The sequence below is a fragment of the Salvia miltiorrhiza genome, chromosome 5 (assembly GCF_028751815.1).
Source record: "Salvia miltiorrhiza cultivar Shanhuang (shh) chromosome 5, IMPLAD_Smil_shh, whole genome shotgun sequence".
Classification (NCBI taxonomy): Eukaryota; Viridiplantae; Streptophyta; class Magnoliopsida; order Lamiales; family Lamiaceae; genus Salvia; species Salvia miltiorrhiza.
In genome coordinates this window covers 50,293,045-50,316,627 of record NC_080391.1, presented here as the reverse complement: position 1 = coordinate 50,316,627, position 23,583 = coordinate 50,293,045, and the positions used below count along the sequence as shown (strand labels likewise).

General features: G+C 39.3%; 4 protein-coding genes and 1 pseudogene across 7 annotated transcripts in view; 3 read left to right on the top strand and 2 right to left on the bottom strand.

Moving 5' to 3' along the window:
- LOC130987205 (uncharacterized) overlaps window positions 1–23,583 on the top strand; it is a 698,101-nt gene that overhangs the window by 380,963 nt on the left and 293,555 nt on the right. The window lies entirely within an intron of this gene.
- Window positions 413–4,450, top strand: LOC130987164 (uncharacterized). 3 transcript variants are annotated; one of them, XM_057910806.1, is made up of 3 exons: window positions 478–1,281; window positions 1,622–4,142; window positions 4,222–4,450. In XM_057910806.1, exons 1-2 carry the CDS (start codon window positions 929–931, stop codon window positions 4,110–4,112), a joined length of 2,844 nt encoding a protein of 947 aa, XP_057766789.1. In that variant the 5' UTR covers window positions 478–928; the 3' UTR covers window positions 4,113–4,142; window positions 4,222–4,450. The 3 variants fall into 3 exon arrangements, with proteins under 3 accessions (XP_057766790.1, XP_057766789.1, XP_057766791.1); XM_057910808.1 differs by having other exon boundaries at window positions 529–1,281; window positions 4,237–4,450; XM_057910807.1 differs by having other exon boundaries at window positions 413–1,281; window positions 1,622–4,450.
- LOC131026087 (acyl transferase 5-like) lies at window positions 5,209–5,958 on the bottom strand (annotated as a pseudogene).
- Window positions 14,007–16,154, bottom strand: LOC130987209 (uncharacterized). The gene is made up of 7 exons (XM_057910857.1): window positions 15,941–16,154; window positions 15,601–15,831; window positions 14,889–14,997; window positions 14,741–14,786; window positions 14,552–14,637; window positions 14,417–14,475; window positions 14,007–14,349 (listed from the first exon to the last, which is right to left on the bottom strand). Exons 1-7 carry the CDS (start codon window positions 16,015–16,017, stop codon window positions 14,247–14,249), a joined length of 711 nt encoding a protein of 236 aa, XP_057766840.1. The 5' UTR covers window positions 16,018–16,154; the 3' UTR covers window positions 14,007–14,246.
- On the top strand, window positions 17,075–19,309 carry LOC130987189 (uncharacterized protein At4g15970-like). Its single transcript, XM_057910837.1, has 3 exons — window positions 17,075–17,505; window positions 17,604–17,978; window positions 18,683–19,309. The coding sequence occupies exons 1-3, from the start codon at window positions 17,185–17,187 to the stop codon at window positions 19,193–19,195; spliced, it is 1,209 nt and encodes a 402-aa protein (XP_057766820.1). The 5' UTR covers window positions 17,075–17,184; the 3' UTR covers window positions 19,196–19,309.

Here is a 23,583-nt window from a genome sequence, read left to right as displayed (position 1 = left end):
TGATTTCTTTGCCAATTGGCCAAGAGATCAGTTATGGTATGCATATTCAAATGAAGTTCTCACTTTTGAATAATTTCCATATAACTAGTATTTTTTTTATTACAGGTAGAATTATGTATAGTCGAAATTCTAATTCGGATCGAATTTTAAAAAATAAAAAAATATGTATTTTTTTATCAAAAATATATTATTGATTGTGAAATTAAAATTTGGGTATATTTATTTATATAGAACAAATTCTTAATTTAATTAAATCCTCCTAAATAAGAAAACAAAAAACCCCCTTATTTTTTAAAATAAATATCACAGAAAAACTGGTCAATTAACATAATTCAAAACCTAGAATAGCATTAAGTTGAAGGATTAGTTTTTGAGAAACTCAACAAGTCTTAGCGAGAGCAGTACATGTCCGCAAAAAGAAAACATCAAACCAAAAAAAAGGCCTCAGACTCACATCCAATAAAGAATGTGAAAAAGGAATGTATTTTCTTCAATCGCCCTTTGTTCGGTGAGGCAGCACAATTTCCACACACAACAACGGTTTGGGAGTAGCTGAAAACAAAGGTTACACTTGACATCCATGAAGAATGAGTTGGGGGATTTTCTTCCTCTTCTCAAATCGTAGTCATTAAAGAGAAGCGTAAAAAAAAACTTGTTATTTTGATCTCATCATTGGGCCCAGTCCCGTCCTAGCCCAGCCCAGCCCAACCCAACCCAATAAGCTCTTATCATTACATTTATCTAAGCTGCTCAGCACCACCAACCCTAAGCTTTCCCTTTTTCCTACCCATCATCGAATTCTGATTGTGATTCTGATTCCCCTTCTATAAATAACCCTTCCAATCTAAAACTTCTCCAACAATTTACACATCCGTTCAATCTAAATTTACCCTAGAATTTGGGCTCACCATCGTTTCTAATTTGAATTATGTATAACGGAATAGGGTTGCAGACCCCTCGGGGCTCTGGAACCAATGGCTACATCCAGTCGAACAAGTTCTTCGTGCGGCCGAAGACCAACAAAGTCATCACCGATTCGAGCAAGGGCTTCGAATCGGATCAAGGAACCGCCGGTGTCACCCGGAAAGCCAACAAGGAGATCTTGGAGCACGATAGGAAGCGTCAGATCGAGCTCAAGCTTATCGTTTTGGAGGACACGCTGAGCGATCAGGGGTATACAGAGGCCGAGATCGCTGAGAAGCTCGATGAGGCCAGGAAGTCTCTCGAAGCCAAGGATAACGATGAGGCTCAAGGAGGAAATAAGTCGCGTTTATCGGATAAGTACGTATATTTCTATAGTGTGTGTGCGTGTGTAAATTCAAAATTGATATCTGCTTATCCTTTAGCTGTGTGATCGAGCTGAAGTTATTGTTCTAGTTGTAGTGCTTACATTATTGCAGTGGTTTTATCTCATGTCGATTTGTTCTACATACTTATATGTATAAATGTAATTTTTTGTAGTTACTGGGGTAATAGTTTGTTTTATTGTGACTGCAACGACTTGATTGTATATTATTATAGTGCAGTTTTTAATTACTCGATGATGCGGTTTTAATCGAATCGATTAAGTGGAATTTCGTTTGTGAGAGACTAAATATCTCATTTCTTTGTGGATTATCAGAGTTTCGGTGACGCAGACTCATCAAATAGCTGCGTTGAAGGAAAGGCAGATGGAAAATCTGAAGGCTGCACTTGGAATAGAATCCGAAGCTGAGAGAGAGCAGAAGCGCAGTGAAGCTGAGGCACTAAATTTCAAGGAGATTCTCGATGAGGGTGAAATAGTTGATACTGATACTGATCAGAGGGAAGCAACACGAAAAGTTGTAAAGAAAAATGAACCTGGTAGGAACAAGAAAAAGCGAGCTAAGGATTCTGATAGCAGTGAGGGTTCTGATGTTGATGTTAGGAAGAGAACGGCAAAGTCATCATCTAAGAAGCAGAAGAGGGTTTCGAGGCATGACAGTAGTTCATCTGGTTCAGAATCAGATTCTGAATCTGGTTCTGATTCAGGTTCCGAGTCTGATCATGATAAGAAAAACACAAGAGCTCGTGGACGCCATGATTCTGATTCTGATGACGACCAAGTCTCCCCGGAGAGGAGCAAGCAAAAGCCAAAGAAGTCTGTAAAGAGCAAGCGCCATGATTCTGATGACGGCTACAGCTCCCCTGGGAGTCCCCAGAGGAGAAAGCTAAAGGAAAAGAAGTCTTCAAAGAGCAAACGGCATGATTCAGATGATGACCACAGTTCTGACGAGAGCCCTGACAGGAGAAATCAAGAGCTAAAGAAGCATTTGAAGAGCATGCCGCTGTCAAAGAGCAAGCGGCATGATTATGATGATGAGAACAGAGCCCGTGAGAGTCCGGAGAGGACAAAGCTAGAAGAAAAGAAGCCGTTGAAGAGCATGCTGCTGTCAAAGAGCAAGCGACATGAGGATGATGATGAGCACAGCCCCCGTGAGATTCCTGAGATGAGAAAGCAAGAGCAAAAGAAGTCTTTAAAGAGCAGGCGGCATGATTCAGATGATGGCTACAGCTCTGGAGAGAGCCCTGAGAGGAGAAAGCAAGAGTTAAAGAAGCCTTCTAAGAGTAAGCGATATGATTCTGACGATGGCTACAACTCCGAAGAGAGCCTTGAGAGGAGAAAGAAAGAGCAAAAGAAGCCTTCAAAGAGCACACAACTCGACTCTGACGACGATTACAACTCTGGTGAGATCCCTGATAGGAGAAAGCAAGAGCTAAAGAAGCCATCAAGCAGTAAGCGACATGATTCTGATGATGGGTACAGTCCTAAGAGGGGAAAGCAGGATGATGATCGTAGAAACTATCATAAGGGAGCTCGGAAGATTGGAGAATCTAACTCAGATGATGAATTAAATCCTCATGAAGGCCTCAAGAGTAGGAATCAGAGGGGTTATGAGCAGAGCAGGCGACATGGTGATTCTGATGATAAATTGGAGAAAGGTGAGAGAAGCCGATCTGGGAAGGTGAATCAACTACCTGGTAGTCCGAAGGACCATCGTTACGGTAACAGGAAGAAACCCAGGAGCGACATACAAGATAAATTTGGTGATAGGTATGGTCAAGGAAGCGACAATGACGGACAAGATAAAATTGGTGATAGGTATGGTCAAGGAATCGACATTGACAGACAAATTAAAATTAGTGACAGGTATGGTCAAGGAAGTGACAGTGATTCTGATGAAGCACCCAAAAGGGGAAGGGAACGGCGTGATAGAGATAAGGATTATCTAAGTTCTGGTCGTGGTAGGCAAGTTAGAAACAGTTCGAGAGATGATAAGACTGGTGATGCCATTGAAAGAAGTAGAGGTAATGTTAGGGATCAAGATAGAGATGAAGAAGCCAAGCCATTAATGAAGAAAAAAATCGGTCATGGTGATGATTCAGGTTCCAGAGGCAGAGAGAAGGATCTTGCACGTGATGTTGATGATAGACAGAAGGATAAAGATGATGGATTGAACGCATTTCGGAAATTGGAGCAACTGTATGAATCAAAGGGAGATAGAAGTGAGGGCATGACTCGCAGTAGGAATGAGCCCCGACATGAGAATAGGAGAGATAGTGGGGAGGATGAAGGTTACCGACGAAGCAAACAAGAGAGAGTGGTTGATGAAGATCGCCATGGAAGAAAGCATGAAAAAGGGGATGCTGAAGGTCGCCATGGAAGGAGGCATGAACGAGAGAGAGGGGATGATGAAGGCCGTCATGGAAGAAGGCAAGAAAGAGAGAGAGGGGACGACGAAGATCGCCATGGGAGAAAGCCTGAAAGAGAGAGAGTGGTGGATGAAGAAGATCGCTATGGAAGAAAGCATGAAAGAGAGAGAGTGGATGATGAAGATGGCGATGTTAGAAAGTATGAAAGAGAGAGAGGGGTTGATGAAGATGGCGATGTTAGAAAGCATGAAAGGCATGGTGATAGAGAGCCATACAAGAGGGATCGTGGGCGTCAACGAGAAGACGAGCAGAAAAGTAATAAAGATGAGAGAGGTGGGGAACACATCTCGAAGAGGCCTAGGTATGACGAGGGACCTTCTAGTGGAAGGAGATACCCTGAGGATGACAGGAGTGACGATAGGCGGTCTCGGCGCCGGTGATGAATGAATGGTTCTTGAAGTTTGCTGATTGTAAGTTGGCTTGCATTCAGTAAATAGTTGTTTCTCATATGCAACTTGATTGTCTGACAATTTCGCCTGACTTTTGCAGTGTGATATGCCATAGGCAACAGTTGGCTGCTGCTTCTCTTGGGGTAAACCATGTTAAAACAGAAGACTCTTTGCTGGTGACTTGTTCTTTCCTTTGTATTTGTTTTATGGTTTGTAATGTGTGATATTGGTATGAAATTGCTGTAATGCAGTCAGCAATTTGAATTCTCAGGTTTGACAATGCTTGTGTCGATGGATTCACTTTTGATTTATTCATCTATGTTATCTTACACGCGACTGATTGTTTTCTGTTTACTTCTTACCCAGAAAATCCTAAACCTTATCAACAAGTTTTTTATTTTTGTTTTGGAAAATTTGCGTGAAAATACACCAATTATGGAAAATTTCATTTTTAACACCAACTCAAGAAAGTTCAATAAAATACATGAACTTAGAGGTTTGTCCATTTTTGACACGTCAATCTTTCTTTAATTATAAATCTACCCCTTCTTAAAACAAAATATCACAACTACCCCAAATGTCTCTTTCTCCATACAAAATAATCCTTATGAGCTTCTTAAAATTATAAGGTCAAAATCAAAATAAATTATCAGGCCCAACATGCTTCCGTATCACTTTAAAATTAATTTAAACATAAATCAACTTTATACCTTTAGTCGAATGATCTTTTTCAGGAGTCAGTTCCTGTCGCGTTTTACGGACTGTCTGCCCCCAAGGCTTAGTCCAACCATACACTCGTAAGGGATGTTTGCAACCTTCTTCCTTCACTAAGTTCCGACGTATAATATTTTGTTGAAAAATGAAAGAAATTTTTTTACTAAGCCGGAAAGCTGAGTAAAAACAAAGCGTTTATAGAGGAATTATAAAGAGAAAAGTATCAAATAAGCCCCTGTCGTGGTGGCCCTTTTCACGTCTGCCCCCCTATAGTCGAAGGGGTATCAACTAAACCCCTGAACTAATTCAAATCGAATAATTTCACCCCTTGCCCTAACGCCTAGTTTAACGCCGTCCGTCGTGGTGTTTTTTTTTATAGCTTCCCCCAGCCGTAGTCCACCTCCATGAACCCCAGCCCCCACTCCAATATGAAGAGCGTCCGATATTCCAGCAGCGGAGCGAATGGGTCCCTCATCTCCCCATCGCCCACTTCCCAAACTCCTCCGCCAGCCGCGCCTTCCCCTTGATCACCTCCACCACCTCGTACACGTTCTTCGCCACCCACCTTGCCGCTCCTCGCGCTCACGCTCACGGGGAAGAAACAGTTGCCGTAGAACCCCTCCGGCAGCAGCGGCTCCACCACATGCCTGCAGTTCGAGAAGAACACCAGCTTCACCTCCGTCTCCTCGTCCAGTCCGATCGCCTCCGTGCGCTGCCGGCACAGCATTGTTGCCACCATCTCGATTGTGGAGCACCTCTTCCCGCTCCGCTGTTGGAATTGCTGTTTCAGCTTCTTGATTTCATCCATGGATACATCGATTATGGTCGGCTCTAGCTGGTAGTCCGGGACGAGAATAGCTAGGGGGAGTGGCACTGATGGCGGCGACCGTGGGAGGAAATTTCGGCACCACTCCGGCGCGGTGCTCGGTGCCTCAGCCCCTCTAGCCATTTCTCCGACCGCGTTGAGGAACTGCGCCGCGCCGAGCCCGTCGCATATGCCGTGGCAGAATATCAGCCCCATCACGAATCCCCCACAACCAAATTGTGTTACCTGCATTTGCACTAGAGGATCTACGCCGACAGTTTGTGGCGGCGGAGGAAGCAGTAGGCTGTCATAGGGGATAGGGGCCCGCAAAATAAAAAAAATAAATAAATTAAATTACACAGACGGCGTTAAACTAGGCGTTAGGGCAAGGGCTGAAATTATTCGATTTGAATTAGTTCAGGGGTTTAGTTGATACCGCTTCGACTATAGGGGGCCAGACGTGAAAAGGGCCACCACAACAGGGGCTTATTTGATACTTTTCCCTAAAATATTTAATTTATTTCATAATATCTCCCTCAGGGAGGAGACAAACTTGTTTAGCTACTCATTAGTAGCTAATACTTGTGTACATAAAATTAAAAGAACTAAAAACTTTAAAACTAAAACTTTGAAAACTAAAATATAAGTATAAATATTACAGAGATAGATTTCTAGAGAGAAAGTGTGTTGTGTGTAAGTGCTGTGAATTTTCGGATGATCTCTTCCTCTCCAGAGCTTGATTTATATAGAGGTCTGATACCTTCTATCTTCCTAGGTGATTGGCCTTGGATTCTTTTTCCGAGTGGCTAGCTTGTGTTGAATGTGATGGCCATTTTCTTTTGTCGGCCATGATTGCCGACACTTGTTAGTGCCCTCACATGGGGCTGGACTCTTTCTTTGTTATCTTGTGATAATGCTGGTAGGGGCCGGCTACTTCTATCCTCCACTCACTTCTGTCGTCTGCTTTTGGTGAGTTGTCCACCTGTATGATGACCCACCCCTTTTTGTCGTTTTCTTTTTGGTGAGTGGGATTCCTGTTGTGAGTCACATGACTCCCTTTTCTCTGTCGGGCATCTTACTTTTTTGGTGCCCGAGGTGCTCGTCCACGTGAATTTTTGTGCTCCTCATGTTCATCAGACCGGAATATCCTTCGGTCAGGTTTCGGGAGGAAACCCTTTCCGAACTCTGGTTTCTTCTGCGTTGGACATTCCACGCAGATATGCTCGCTCCAATGACTCAAGTGAGCCATGTTACAGAACTTGCGACGAGTCTCCTTGCTCCTCGCGATCTTATTTTGCCAAAGTGTTAGCTTTTTTTCTTCAAAGGCCTTTTCGGCAAATTTGGTGGTGGTTCCGGTCATAGTGTTTAACAGGAACGATCCCAGACTTGAATTCTGGAAGAACTTAAATCTGGACTTGACTTTGTCCATCTCTGTGAGACAGACCCACAATCCCCATGCTCGTCTGGTGGAGATTTGATCCTCCTTGTATGTAGCGACGATTGAGGACTGATAATCAGGGGCCTTGATTCGGTTCAAGGCCTGGTTGTCGAATCTTCGAAGCTTTATGAAATGGAAAGCTTCATGGTTCCCCTTCCCTGCAGGTTCTGGCGCTGTACTGAAAAAGTATAGCTCCAAAACATCCCCTTGTTTGAGGGACTCGTTATTTGCCCAGGCGTCATACACCATTTCTTGGATCCATCTTGGTATACCCTTAATTTCGGTGAGGGCTGTGGATATGGTATTAAACCGAAGCCAGTGCTCCAAACTCATACCATTCCTTAACATCCTGTGGATAGGCGCCGGTGGTCATCCACACCCGCGGATATTTTCCTCCGACATCAACCTGGCAATTTTCCAGATTAATGCCCTTCCTCGTGTTGAGTTTCTCCCATCTGCTCTGGTACAGCTGCCAAGAAGGAGACATTTCAATAAAATTAATATCAACCTCAGATTTGCCAGTCACCGGCCTAAGGCTGATCCCTCCCTCTTTTTCCCCAGAGGTGGAGGGTTGACATGTTGGTTTAGGAAGTGATTCCTTAGCAACATCTTTTCCTTGAGGATCCGATTTTGAAACCTTAGCCTCAGGACTTGTGCAAGGGGTACTTGAATCCCCTGCTATCGGTAATCCGGCCGGTACGGTAATGCATGCTTTAATCAAGGGTTCCATGATTCCGCGCAGGAGCGGTCCTTGGGTTGCTTTATGAAGATTTATCATCTTCTTAAGGCATTCTTGTATACAGTCAGACACTTTGGCTTCATCAGCCGACTGTATCCTTCCAGCTTGTTTGGCATGGAGTACACACTCTTATCATTGCTGTTGTAGCATCTCCATGTTATCTTGGAGTTGCCTCTGGTTTATAATGATGGCGTCAACCTCAGTTGGTTCCATCCCTTGTTAGGAAATCTACAAGAACATTATCATCAGATTTCAAAATGACAATATCGAAATCATAATATTGACATTCAGCCTGCCATCTGAGTAATCTAGCCTTTTGAGATTTAGATTCAATTTTCTTGGTTAAAAAAGCCTTAACGTTAGTGTTATCGACTTTCAAGATAAATTTTTTAGCAAGTAGAAATAACGGCCATTTTTTAAAGGGATAATTGCATGAAAAAAATACCAACTTTGATCAAAATCCCAATTTAACGCAAACATAGAATTTTCCAATTTAATACACCAACTTTCATTGTTGTCCAAATTTGACACGGCTCAATTCATAGAAATTCAAAAAGCAATCCATTTTTGAAACTAATTACACAAATACCCACTTATGTTATAATTTGGGACATTCTAAACCACATAATTTTATTTTCTTATGATGTTTTCTTTTAATTATAGATCCGCGACAGAAATGGTATCAGAGCGGGTTTTTATAGAGGAATTATATTATATTTAATTTATTTTATAATTAACCCAAAACTGGGAGGAGACTCCATTAAAAATGGATCCGGATGAATGTCCGAGATGTATTGTATACATGAATTCTCTTGAAAATTTGGAGAGAGAAACAACCCGTCTATTAGACGACCTCAACTGGAACAATCGAGCCCTTGTTACGAATATTCGTCGAGGAGAAGATGGAGAAATTATTCGTGATATTATCACAAGTATTCAGTCCTACCAAGAACGACTGATAGGAATCGCTGAGACCAGAACGACGATTGAGAAAGCGAGAAACGGCGCCCACCAACACACGACTAATGGAGCCAAAGGACAAGGCAGGAGTAGCTTATCCAAGTTACCAAAAGATCGAGCCAAACTCTTCCGACAATGTCAACTTGCGGGAGATTCAAAGAACGGTGGAATATTATGGCAACAAGCTATATGATCTATCGATGGAGATGAGCCAAATATCACTCAAACAAGAGGAAATCTTAAAACTCTTGTATGATATTTAGAGAAAAGTGGAGGATATTGAAAGGCGGAAACCATGTTCCGGAAAAATTCAAAATACATGGTCCAAAGACCCAACCTATCCGCTACCACTTAATGCAGCGCCCAATGAACTGCAGCCGGATGACATAATCCGAATCGTGAAAGGGAAATACCATGAATAACCCTGATCGAATCGGTTTAGATGATCTACAAGAGTTAGCAGAATCATTTGCTAACCTAAATATGGTTGATCCAAAGATGAACCATGGAGGTGAGGTGCCCAAAACAGAGCACCCACAAGAAAAATCGTCCAGGAGAGTATCAACGAACCAGAATTCGCCGGCCTAAGATGCAGGACACTCATGTAGGGAAGGCCACACTTGAACCAATCCACCCATACAGATTGATTCTCAACCTCGATGAAGCTAGCTTTAAAGATTGGGAAGTTCTCATCGATGACTGGGCTTCAGCTATGAAGGTCGTGATTGCCACGATAGAATATGATATAAATGAATTTATTAAAATCTTCGAGCCAAGTTTTGCTGGGATGGCAAAATAATTTTGGGATAAGGCATCAACGGAGTCTAAGAATGAGTTGTTCACCAGAGAATCAGCTCTGGAAATCCTTGAAAATGCCGCCCACCAAATTAAAATTCATTTTCTTGGAATGAGTTTCTTTGAAGCATCAGGGGAAGAGAAGCGCAAAAAATATCGACAAGCACTTTAAAATTTAAGATTGGTAGTGCTGGAGCCAAAAGCTCTTGATGAATTTTTGCGCCTATATGCCCTATATGTCCATATGGGATTAGTTGATGATTAGACAGCCAGGGACCTCGTTTTCACAAAGTTTCCGAGTCCATGGAGGGAAATGCTCATCAACGAGTACGTATCACCAGGAGAATATCCACTTGATAGTGCATCAAGAAGGATGTCATATGTTCACAAGAAGCTGTCCGAATGGTGCCAGAAGGCGGCGAACCAGAGAAATCTCAAGAAAATGAGGGGGCTCAATAAAGGATCTCTATTGATATACAACAATCTTGACCTTCCAACAGAGGAGAAAGAAGAAACATAGGTATCAACCATATGAAAGAAAACCAATAACAAGGCAGAGTTCTTGGAAGCCAAGAACTATGTGGACCCCACAGAAGGCTCGCTCTTACAAATAAGGCCAACAAAGCGGACTATCAAGGAGCCGATTCTCTTTTTAAAAAAGAACTCCGGTAAGGAAAACTTTCAGGCGTACCCAAGCCAAAACAAATGAAAGTTTCAAAGATTGCAACTGTTGGACGTGAAGTGCAAAAGGGCATATTTCTACCAATTGCTCTGACAACGAGAAAAGAGGGATAAGGAAATTCGAATCCACACCGGATATCGAAGACGCCCTCTACAACCAAGAACTGATACCCGTGTATCGGTTCGAAGATATATCCTCCAATGAGAGTATATACGAGCAGGAAGAAGTCTTTAGTTCTGAAGATACGGATATGACTGATGGATCATCCGGAGATGAGTCAGACTAAGGAGGACAAGGTTATCCACTTCCAAAAGGTTGATCAGGATGGATATACCAGTCATTCTCTGATCCCGCAGGAAAAGGTGGTGGAAAAACTCGTGACTAAAATCAAGAACAAAATCATGGATATACAAACGTTTCAAGGATTTTCAAGAGGAAGATTGGATCAAGTTCTACAAAGCTTGAGTCCATTCAAAAGGAAGCATCATGTCTTCTTCGGCACAACGAGTCGGGAGTTGGCGCTTCCAATAGAAATGACGAACAACCAAGTAGAGATCCAATTAATTCCAGCCGAAGATGTGCGGAGGGATCTCTCAAAAATGAAGCTAGAAGTCGCTAAGGCGATGAAATGGATTCATATTGGAGCAATCCAGTTGGTGATCAAGTCCTCACTTTTTACCAGGGACAGATACACCAATTGATATTGAAATTTGTGACAAGAGGATTACAAATTCAAGAGATGCAGTGTTGGGAGCTTTCTCAAGCAATCTCTACGCCAAGCAGATTGTAACCGAATTGTACCAACAGATCGCTTATAATCTTCAAGATTCAGCCTTCACCCGAGCCCTGACACTCTATCAGGACTACAAGAGGAAGGATCTATTGACGGAAGGAAATAGGCCATACTCGATTACACATCAAGTATCATATGCCCTATCAAATTCCCACCACACGAATTTATTTATGGGGAAGAATTTTATTGAAATCCCAGAAGTATTCAAAGAGGTGGCCAAGGTAATTAGCCCTGACCGAGTTAAAATCCCACAAATAAGGGAAATTGACATCCAAGTCGGAGATAAGCAGGTGCTGAAACATAATCAAAGTCTCAGATTAGGAGCACCGAGGCTATCCTTCCAAGGAGATAGGCTGACCTCAAGGCATTTAGAAAGAAGTTTCTCTCATTCCTACGAGAGAAAGACGATCCAGGAAACACCAGCTCAAGGCATAAGAGTGAAACTCAAATGCCCCGAAGGATGGGGAAGTGTTTCCCTAAAGTTTGATACAATCGAAAGGAAAAATCAGTTTCCTTGCAACACGTTGTACTATTTGACAAATCCAAAAAGCAATCGATACATCAGATTTCTGGAGATTGGAGACTTTGAGATCCAGATCGAGGGCAAAGCCAGACAAGAAGCTGATGACCTGATCTTAGGACGAAATTTCCTTGACAATTATCAACCATGGTCGAGGAAAACAAGTGGGGTGGAGATCACAATCGGCGAGAAGAGGTTGCTGATCAAATGACGAGTCCATTCCCGATCTACATCTCTGTGGGGATGTTATACGAGAAGTTCAAAGCAGAATATTTTGCTGCTTATATTGATTCAGGAGCAGGAATCTATACTGCAAAACGAGGAGTCTTTCCAATAGAAGTTGAAGAAGAACTGCCTCGAATTGCGGGAAGAGACTTCTCAAAGAAGATTTTGCTCTTATCAAAAGGAGTAAAACAGACAGAAATATTGATCGGCGGAGCAGGAAAAACACCTTGGTACAAGGTTAAGACTCCACCCATCTATTTTCATGATACCGGAGCAGATATTTTGTTCGGAAATAATTTTCTGCTAACCTTCAAAAGGTATACACAGGATAATGAAGCCAGAAGGCTTATGTTCACAACCAATTGTGACCACAAAATCATTGTGCAAAGGCTCGAAGGAGCTTTTAATCGCTCGATGCCAGTCAAATTCCGCAACAAGCGTGGTGATGATGGCAGACTCCGGAGACCACAAATGAAGGATCAACGGAGATTCAGAGATGTTCTGCTCAAATGCAGAACTGAAGAATTTCCAGATCTCTCCGAGGAGAAAACACAAATCCTCAAAGTTTCTCTGATATCACACAATGATATTAGGGAAGAAGAACATGTGTCCATAGCCGACGTCAAGAGGAGAATCCAGAAGTGTTATCACGATGATCCTTTGGCATGGTGGGACAAGAACCAACTCAAAGCTACATTAAAAGTAAAAACTGGAAAGGAGCATGAGTTCGTAAGGTTCAGACCTATCCTGATGAACACTCAAGACCAACATGATATGAGGAGCATAATCAAGGAATACCTTAATTTAAAGTTGATTGAACCAGGGAACTCGCCTTACAACAGTCCTGGATTTCTGGTGAGAAATCATGGGGAGATCACACGAGGAAAGCCAAGATTGGTCATTAATTACAAAGGAATTAATGACATTCTTGAGTTCGATGGATATTTCATCCCGAGTAGAGAACACCTTATCAACTGCATTCGATTGTAACCGAATTGTACGCCAAGCAGATTGTAACATAAAACCAGGCGCATGTTTTACATGCGCCACAATAAAAATAAAAAATAAAAAATTCAAATTCAAATCAGGTGCGTGTTTTACTCGCCAAATATGTGAATTTATATTTAATGGTAGTTTGTTAATTATTAATTAAGGTTGAGGTTTGTGTAGAATTATTGTAGGAATGTATTTTGCTTAAGAAATATATTAGTGGGGCCCATTTTTAAAAAAAAATAAAAAATGAAAAGTACTTAACTGTGTTAAGTGTCCGTTAAGAGCAGGAGGCATTTTGCACTCTTTATGAAATGTTGAGGGGCTAACAGCCCAAAATCAAAAGATAGGGAGATAAACGTGTTAGGGGTTGTATGATAGAGAGCTATTTGCTACTTTTCCCTTTATTATACTCCATCCGTCCCGCCCAAGATGCTACATATTTCTTTTCAGGCCGTCCCAACTAAGATGCTACATTTCTATATTTGGCAAAAATAAGGAATTTTAAACACTTAATTAACACTAATTAAGTATTTCTTTATTACCTTCCTTCTCCTACTTTATCACTTTATTACCTTCTCTTTCTTACTTTATCATTTTATTACTTTCTCTCTCTTACTTTATCACTTTATTAATCTACAACTCCTTAAATCTCGTGCCAAAAAGCAAATGTAGCGTCTTGACCGGGACGGATGAAGTATTTGTTTTTTCTTTTATCTTTACAAAATGTTTACCTTTGCTTGATTTAATTTGTAAAATATAATTTATTAGTCTCTAACATAAATATATTATGTAAAATTTAAAAACACAATAACATGAAATATAATATGAAAGCGCATTAACATAAAATTACGACAACATAAATTACAACATAAAAACACAATAGCATAAAAATGCAAGAACATTAGTTAGTTTTATCATGTAATTTATGCTTTGTTAAGTATTATGAGTAATGTTTAATTCTAAGAGTATTATGTAATTTCAGTTTTTATGTTGTTGAAATAAATTAATTGTTCTACAATATTTAAATATAACACTTTATTAATTAATTTTTCTCAAAAATATTTAGATTAATTTATATTTGAATTTTAATTTTAATTACATTTAATTGAATATAAATATAATTATTTATAAATATATAATAATTAAATTGATAAAATAATTTAATAATATAGAGCATAAAAATGGAATATTCCATTGTAGAGAGAAATGTAAAGTTGATTGTTGGAGATGAAAATCCAAAAACTCTATATTTCAATTCAACTCTATAATAGAGTGAAGGGTCCTCTACAATAAAGGAACGCTTGGAGATGCGCATTTACAGTGGGCCGAGGCTCAACTTGGGGCCCAACATCACATAATCTTGACTATGAAACACACAGTAGACATCAGATAAATAAACAAAGTAGCCTATTAAACGGAGCCTAACAATAACATGTGAAGAGTGAAGAGTAAGTGATTGTATTAGTGAAGGCGTTTGCGTTGGTGTGAAACCCATTCCTCGTATTCTTGCAGCAGTTGCTGTAGAAGCAATGGCACCAGCTGATCCACCAGGGCTTGCATCATTCTACGTCCAAAAATAACTTGAATAATTCTAATTAATTTCAAATTACTATAATAATTACTATACTTACATATTTCCCGGACCCTCAACCGTTGATGGGGGCAACATTGCAAATGGCTGGGTATATATCTGCACCAAACCAACATATATAATAAAACCTTTGAAATTTATATATTCAGAAACATGACTCAACTTGGACACCAACCTCAAGGACAAGATTTAATCTCACATCAACATCCAGAAATTGTTCCGAACCAATGCTTTCCCATTTTATTTTGTTCTGCATCGAAGCTGCATACACATGTTTAGTGAGCTCTATAAACAGATAACTTTTTCTAACACGTCAAATTCAGACATCTTTGCACAAACCCTCTAATTCTATAACTGAATATACCTGAGAAGTGCTCATTCTGACGTTCCGCCACATCAGAGCCCTCAAACTGGAGTGTGAGTCCAAAATATCAAGTGTATTTCAGTATGGTTTCAAAAGAGTTGAATCTATCAGAATTTTTGTTTTCTTTTTCCTTTGGCAAGAAGCTTACCTTGCAAGATATCATCTCGACTAAACAATGTTGAGCAGTTGGAGTTACTTGTAAGTCTATAACTGGCGCCACCTCAAAACTTAGAAGCTTAACCTGTGGTAGGACACACCTGCACCTCCACATCTAATTGCACTTTATATTCAAGTATGCATCTTGTGAGGTTGCAAAGGCTTTATCAAAGTAAAACCCAAAATAGGATTACTTCCACATTTAAGTAAAACAGCTCTGCATTTTTCCAGTCACTGCAATGCCTAAGTTAACACAATGTATGTGTACAACAAAATCTACATTTGCAACTACACTTTGAATCACTGACTAACATGCTTGAGCATACCAATTTTCATCATTAACTCCTTCTAAAACATGCTGTTTGAAGAGAATGTTTACTTTGGCGATAGTTTAATTAGATAAAATAGTAGTATGTGCTAATCCACCAAATACTTTGACGGATTGAACAATTTTGAGTTTGTTTTTATCGTCTTATCCTTGAAATACTCAATCCTACATAGTATTCTTATCTAATCTATCACCCTAATTAAGTAAATGTAAATGCATAAGACAACCTAGTTACTAATTTCAGCTCAGACTTTTTTTGTAAACAAAGTGGACTTCTCACATTCAGAAATAAACATCAATTGATGGATTAAGAAGAAAAGGGCAAAAAGAAACTAAAATAAATAATGAAAAGAAAAAACATAGAAACTATATATACCTATACAAATTGGAATCAAGGGACTGATAACTCTGCAAGGCCTTTAAATTCAAGATTGCTTCAATCCCAGATGGATGACTGAAAAATTGACTTATATGATAAATGCTAGTATTTTCAGCATCACTATAATTGGGAATCTTTATCCTCTCCTTCCTTGCTGCACCAAGATTTGCTTTCTTCACATTTGGCTTTGACAACTTGGCTTTCACTTTCATCACTCCATTTCTCTTCCTTGAACAAATATCATTTGAAAAATCACACATACAAATGTTTACTACACCAAGCTACAAAAGTTATATAATACTCCTAGGTTGAATATTTCTTGTAGAAGTAAATGTACCTCGTTAATGTGATGGTTTCTTGAAAACGATGGGCGCAGAATGGGGAATTGATGTTAGATATGGCCATGGATATCATATCTTAATTAGAGCTGTTTTTGGAGCTCCATGGATGTAGAGAGATGAAGAAGAATACGATAGGATGAGAGAGAGAGAGAGAGAGAGAGAGAGAGAAAAGTAGTGACAAACAACTATAGATAGTGAATTCCATGTCATGGAAAATTTAGATAGATCCATATATACAAATACGACAGACAATTCTTTTGTTGTAAAAGTAATAAATCGTGTATTTTATTTATGATACTCCTATATCTATAACATTAATTCTTACTAATTATAAAATCTATAAATATTTCAATATTTTAATATATAAACTAAACTTTTGTTTTAGAAATAAATGTACGTTATTAAGCTCATAATGTGTACATGCATCACACGTACTATATATATTTAGCTGTTACATATAAAAAATTCTTAACATTAATTTAGCCGAAGTTCATGACATGACATCAGTATCACCTGAATATTGTATAATACTATCTTCTAAATTTGGATCAAAATATTTACTTGGATTCTATAAGGAAACTATATACCAGCACGTGCATATTAGACGAGATATTTATAGTCTTTGTAACTATTTCAATTTTATCTTCGTGTATAATTTTGATAATCGTATACATAAACGTGATGAATAATAAAGAAACTACCCTGACAACTATTTAATATTTCACCTTATTAGCTAGTTAATTGATCATGAAATATCTTCAATTTACTCAATTGAGCCAAAATATTTCCAATTTCTGTAATTTTAAGAGCACCTTCTTTTACCCTAAAAGGCAACTCTAAAATTTAAATTCTACAGTTTTTTTGTCACGAGATTGTTGATGCCAAATTGTTGATCAATTTCAAGATCCAACCAAAATGAAAAATCTATTAAAGAAAAAAGTAAAATATAAAATTTCAAATCGAACTTGACAAATTATATTCCAAACTGAATTGAACCAACCAAATTAGTTAAAGAAAATTCAATCAAGTTTGATTTTTAAACTGAACCAACCAAATCGAAATAATAAAATTATAAAAACGAAAGCCTAATTTTGAAACCATAACTATTTGTAAAATTTACTAAATTATCCATTTGAATTTACTTGGACTGATTTATTTCCGAATATGTTTTGAGTAAATTTTTCTCAACAATGTCTATAAATATGGTTGATAAGCAAAACCAAATTGATGAACAACAAAAATGGGGATTGGAGGTATAGGCGCCAGCACCAAACGGCGAGTAGAAATCCATCCGTACCGGAGCCAATCGCCGCCACTGTTGCACCAACCACCGCCTCCGCCGCCACAATTCTCCCCTGCAGTTTACAGAGCCATATTACTAGCCGCGGCGGTCGGCCTAATGTACGTTGTTCTCGGCCAATCCGATTCTCCCCCTCCGCAGCTCCCAATATCGCCTCCATCGTCGCCGCGGGAAGATTCCACACAAACAAATCTCTCTCCGGAGAGAGAAAGCGAGGCATCCTTGTTTCACATGTTCAAATCTGAAGATCTAACGTCTCAGGTACCTTACACTTCTCTTCTCTGCCAGCTTAATTAAGCTTTTAGAAATTAGAAGAGATGAGATAATAACACTTTTTTTTTTGTTTCTGGAAAGAGAAGAAATGGGAGAAGGATGGGAACGAGTTGGAGTTGATACTAAGAAAGGCATCGATTGAGGATCGGAAAACTGTGATCATAACTACTGTGAATGCAGCATGGATGGAACCGTCTTCCCTATTCGATCTATTTTTGGAGAGTTTCAAAATTGGGAATGAGACACAAAAATTTCTGGAGAATCTCGTGGTGGTGGCTATGGATCAAGAGGCCTATCATCGTTGCAAAATGGTTCACCGCCACTGTTTCGCCCTAACCACCGAGGGCGTCGACTTTTCCGGCGAGGCGAAGTTCAGGAGCGGCGATTATCTGGAGATGATGTGGAGAAGGATTGATTTCCTGCGCTCTGTTCTCGAGATGGGATACAGCTTTATATTTTCGGTAAATTATGTGTTTTAATCTGGAATTAACAATTTATTAAGCCAAATTAATTATTCTCTCCGATAAAAAAAATTGACACAATTGTCTTTTCAAACCATTCAAGAAAGTCATTCACAAAAATTCACTATCTATTCTCTATTTAAAGTGAAACTCTTGTTTCCACTCACAACATTACTAATCATTTTATTAAAATTGGTATAGTTTATAATGTGATATGTTTTGGAAAGAGAAAGTACATTCTTTTTCCCTTCCCACTTTATACACTATTTTTCCCTTTTCTCTGTATCCCACTTAATTTGATCTGTATTTTGTTTCTAAATATTTCATTTAATTTGAATTTTGTTGCTAATGAAATTTCACTATAATAAATATAGGCTCACATATTTTTACATTACAATTCCTTACTCTCTTAAATAATTGTGCCAAAAAGAAAAAATCGATAAAGTGAAATTGGACATTACAACAAACAATCAACATTATATGAATTTCAAGTCAATCTAGACTCTAAAAAATTCAAGATATATAAAAATTCCCGGTCCACTTCAATCCAAATTTTGTCTTACTTATGCGAGTTCCACACTTTGAACGTAACTACTTGATATACTCGCACATTATGCTCAAATTGTCAACCTAAGTCACTAGAAATGTGTATTAAAAATAAGTCAGAATTTTGAGTAATTGCTGATATATACATACATGCATAGGATGTTGATATAGCATGGATGAGGGATCCCTTCCCAAGATTGTACGAAGAGGGCGACATCCAGATGGCATGCGACGTATTCGTATTCAACTCCACCAGCCGTTGGAACTTCCCAAACGCGGGCTTCGTGTACGCCAAATCCAACCCCCGCAGTATCCAGTTCTACAAATACTGGGTGGCGAAGAGGGAGGCCGGCAAGCACGACCAAGACGTGTTCTACAAGATCAAGCACGACCCGTTTATGGAGGAGATCGGGTTGGACCTGCGGTTCCTGGACACGGCCTACTTCAGCGGGCTGTGCGAGCCGAGCCGGGATCTGGATGAGGTGGTGACGATGCACGCCAACTGCTGCACCAAATTGAAGAGCAAGATCCACGACATCCGAATGGTGATTGAGGATTGGAAGAATTATAAGATGGGCGGACCCAACAAGTGGTCTGTGCCAAGGATATGTGGTGTCCGGAAAGCAGACTTGGAAAAAATGAAGGCGCTTGCCCGCGCTGCCCACGCTTGATTTTTTGTTTTCTTTACTTGCCTCTTTCTTCATTGTTTTCTTTTTTTTAATTATTAAGGGCCTCGTGCATTAATTGCGTTGTTGTTATATATAAAAGTGCATGCATGGTGGTAATAATTTTAAAATGATTTTAAAATGTGATTTTAGTATTGAAAGAGTTCCACAAAATGCAGTATTTATGGGTTGGCCTCATCAACTTGTAAAATTAAGGGATGAAAATTTTGTAAATATTGAATATGGATGGGGTTTAAAATATAATGGACAGATGAAAATAGTACTCCAATACACACTCTTTGTGGACGGATGGAGTATTATCTGGTATGACCGTACGGGTGATTTATTTCCAAATAAAAATTAGATAAGTTGACTATTTTCCAAAATAACTACTACGATAAAAGATTGATACTAATTTTCAAAAACAGAATAGATGAGTAAATGATTACAGATACGTAGAAAGATCCAAATATAGTATAAACAGAGGAACACGAGGGACATCATACAACAAGGTCTAATCATAGTTCAGGGTATGATGGTTGAGCCGAGTAACAAAAATAGGCTAATTTTTGAAATTCACCGAATCATAGTTTACAAAAATAATCTGATATTATGGGCTTATCTCCAAATCATAGCGAATCAAAATTTGTAGGAGTAGGAGCTCCCATCTCCAAATCCGGAGTAATCTATCTATTTCTTATATGAAAACACAGTTTGTGGCAAAATTGAAATTAAAGAATCAATCAAAGGGTATTTATAAAACTCAACAAATCTCATATCTCATATATTTTCTCTCTCCTCTCTTTCATCATACGCATTCTTCAATTTTCTATTATCTCTCTCTCTCTCTCTCTCTCTCCCTCTCTCTCTCATATTCTCTTTTTCATATTTTGATGATTTTTTTTAAAAATCAAATTTTATTTATAAAAAATAATCTATATATATCTTAAATTAAAGATGAATGCAAGATCTTTGATTTGGTATCAGATAATTATTCAACTCTTTTATTAGTATTCTAATAAATTCTAATAATATAATTTATTTTCCTACTTATCAATTGAAGCTTTTCTAATAAGATGACATAGGTAATGAGCTAACTTAGAAAAAATTAATTTTATACATGATTAGCTTATGTTTTAAAACTATATATTGTGATGTGATAACTCTTTTTTTATTGTTTCTTCGTTTCTTTTAATTTGAACGATGTGTTTATTCTATAATTTTAAGGAAGAAAATAAAGTTTTCCATCAAATAGATGGAAAATTAAAAATGATACTTTTCAAAATTATAAAATAAAATTAAGGATCTTTACTGAGTAATTGATGTAGATTATTTTATTTTTTAAGAAAAAATCATTTGCATTTACTTATATTCTAACTATATTTAATATTTATTTTTTATTTATTTGATACATCATTTAATTTATTATTTTTTGATAAATTAACATGATTAAATAAAGAAATTTAAAGGTCGCGCCACAGGGGCTCTGATAAGGACTAAAATACTCATCAGCGCTGTGCTTAGCAATACAAGAACATCTTACTTGATTATTATTATTGTTACTATTATTCTTATTGAACGAAGCCAACCAACGCAGGTTTAATTGAAGACCTCAGATAAAGGGACGACTCGCCTGCGCAGCTCAAGGGGACTACTCAGCACGGGCAACGAGGGAGTTCTATTTTCATTACCCGAACCAGCCGAAGAAGACAAAGTGCCTGCGCAGCCTAAAGAGTACTCGAAGCATCTGCGCAGGATAAAGAACTTGAAGTCTCGGCACAATCATAAGATAGCGAAGCTTCCGGCGCAGTCAAACCAGCGCAGATGGGTCAAATCAAGACTAAAGTTAAGTGTATTAAGGCATTAAAGGGCCTAAATCCAATTATTAGAGTTCATGGGCCTAAGGCCTTTAGGGCTCACTTTCACATCTATAAATAGAAGGTTTAACATTAGCATTGGGGGATCATGGTTTATTTGGGAGCAACACACTTGTAAAATGTAATTATCTCAAAGTATAGTGGAAGAACTCGAAGAACACCCGTGGATGTAGGTCTTAACGACCGAACCACGTAAATCCTATCTCGATTATTGCCTTTTAGATTAGGCGTTGATTTCATGCTTCACCAGGCTCGAACCTAAGACCTTCGATTTTAGACATTAACCCCTAATCGCTTAACCGATACACACGCTACATCGTTTAATTTTAATGCAAAACTATGTTCGCCGTGCATCGCACGGGCGAATGTACTAGTATTAATTTGAAAAGCACAACTTTTTAAGCATTGATCATAAATTTTATAAAAATCATTTACGAATTTTTATTAAGTATGATTATTTTATGTTAAAAATCCCAAAAAAATGTGTTCGCTGCTCCTATTTAATAGTTATCCCGTCCCTGAAAATTGTGACTTTATTATTATATTGATACGTTCATGAAAATTATGATTTTTTTTATTTGAAAAGGGATAATAGCCGGAAAATCCATGAGAAATTTTCATTTTCTGGTATATATCACGACCCTTTAATTTGACTTCTAAATACATCAATTTATAAATTGTTCGCAATTATCCCACGGCGAAGGACTCCGGCGAAATCGATACTGACGTGGCAAGTACGTGGTAAAATTAGAACTGATGTGTCAATCTATTTAACAAAACGACATCGTTTTATTAATAATTAAAAACAGTTTATATTTAATTTAGAATTCAATATAAATTTAAAAACCTAAATTCATCCACGTCACCTTCCCCTCCCCTCCCCTTCCCTCACCCCTTCCCCCACCCCCTACGCAGGCCCTCCCGCTCCTCCACCCCAGCGCCCCCTCCCCTTCCCCCACCCCCTGCGCAAACCCTCCCCCTCCTCCACCCCGGTGCCGCCGCATCTTCTCTTGCCGTCTCTCGGCGAAGTCAGGAAAAATAGAGCTTGGTTGACGGGGAAGGGGGTTGAGAGAGGGTATCAACTGCGGAGCTCTAACCGACGACGAAGGAGGGTCTGGGAAGGAGGGCGACGGAAGAGGGTCAGCAGCGGCCGGCGAAGGAGGATCCGGGGTGAAGGATGGCGGAGAAGGGTCTGCGGCGGAAATCAACAACAGCGAAGGCCCTTGTGGGTTATAAGGTGCAGAAATCAACAACAATCCGGTGAAGGTTCTTGGGATTCTGGAGCCGTTTGAGACTTGGGATTTATTAATTTGGGGCTTGGGATTTCTTGATTTGCAGTCGATGGAGCTTGGGAGGAGGCTTATCGTTGGGAGAACCTTGCCGCCGTCGTCGATTTGGGGTGGGGGTGCCCTTCACTGGTTTGTATTCTGCTGCTGGACTTTTTTGGAGAAGATGGAGGGTGTTCCTCGCCTTGAAGTGGAAGGCGGCGATGGTGGCGGGGCCGTCGACGGGGGTAGGCGGGAGAGTCTGCCGGGGTGGATGAGGAAGGGTGCGACTCTGTGTGTGTGTGTTCTGACTGTGAGAGAGAGAGAGAGAGTGACTGTGAGAGAAAGAGAGAGTGGAGTGTGTGTGCGCGCGTGTGATTTGGCATTCCGACTGCCAAATCAGCTTTGATTTGGGTGAATTTATAATTCATGGGATAATTGCAAACCAATTACAAATTGATGTATCTAGAAGTCAAATTAAAGGATCGTGATATATACCGGAAAATGAAAATTTCTCATGAATTTTCCGGCTATTAACCCATTTGAAAATGACCCTACAAATTTCCTCTTTCACTATTTATACAAAATGTGTGGTAGGGGTGAGCATTCGGTTATATGGTTCGGTTTTTGCTAAAACCAAATCAAACCATATTTTAGTTCGATTAAAAAAAAAAACCGAACCGAACCGAATTAACCGAACAAACCGAACCGAATTAACCGAAATTTTTACAATTAAAACCGAACCAAACCGAAAAACCAAATTAATCCGAAGAAAACCGAAATTTTCGAGAAAAAAAAACCGAAAAAACCGAAATTTTTGAAAAAAAACCGAAATTTTTTTAAAAAAACTACTCCCTCCGTCCCATTAAAGTTGGCAACATTTCCTTTTTAGTCTGTCCCAATATTGTTGGCTAGTTTCTAAATAAGGAAAGTTTATTCTTAATTAAAGCAGATAATTAACATACTAATTAAATCCTAATGACTTAACCTATTAAAACTTACTTTTTCTCCTTTCATTTTTTCTAACCCTAGCCGCCTCAAGCTTTCTCTCCCTCTTCTCTCGACTCATCAGTTCCACTGGTGTTTGATCCGCCGCTGCCGCCTCTCGCCCCTCCGGCCGGATGCCACTATTCTTCTCCTCTGCGCCACTTCTCCCTCACCAGCGTGATTTTGGGGGCTAGGGCTCCGGTCTGGAAGAGAGCCCCAATTTTGGAGGGCCAGCGTTCTCCCCTTCTCGTCCCTACAGGCGGCG

What these genes read in the sequence shown, in the direction of transcription:
- LOC130987164 (XM_057910807.1), top strand. Translation starts at nt 929, where the DNA reads ATGTATAACGGAATAGGGTTGCAGACCCCTCGGGGCTCTGGAACCAAT. An exon ending in AAGTCGCGTTTATCGGATAA is followed by an intron (nt 1,282 to 1,621) that starts GTACGTATATTT and finishes GTGGATTATCAG; the next exon opens with AGTTTCGGTGACGCAGACTC.
- LOC130987209 (XM_057910857.1), bottom strand. Translation starts at nt 16,017, where the DNA reads ATGATATCCATGGCCATATCTAACATCAATTCCCCATTCTGCGCCCAT. An exon ending in TCAGAATGAGCACTTCTCAG is followed by an intron (nt 14,638 to 14,740) that starts GTATATTCAGTT and finishes ATGTGTATGCAG; the next exon opens with CTTCGATGCAGAACAAAATA. An exon ending in GTTGAGGGTCCGGGAAATAT is followed by an intron (nt 14,350 to 14,416) that starts GTAAGTATAGTA and finishes TTTTGGACGTAG; the next exon opens with AATGATGCAAGCCCTGGTGG.
- LOC130987189 (XM_057910837.1), top strand. Translation starts at nt 17,185, where the DNA reads ATGGGGATTGGAGGTATAGGCGCCAGCACCAAACGGCGAGTAGAAATC. An exon ending in CTGAAGATCTAACGTCTCAG is followed by an intron (nt 17,506 to 17,603) that starts GTACCTTACACT and finishes TGGAAAGAGAAG; the next exon opens with AAATGGGAGAAGGATGGGAA. An exon ending in GATACAGCTTTATATTTTCG is followed by an intron (nt 17,979 to 18,682) that starts GTAAATTATGTG and finishes ATACATGCATAG; the next exon opens with GATGTTGATATAGCATGGAT.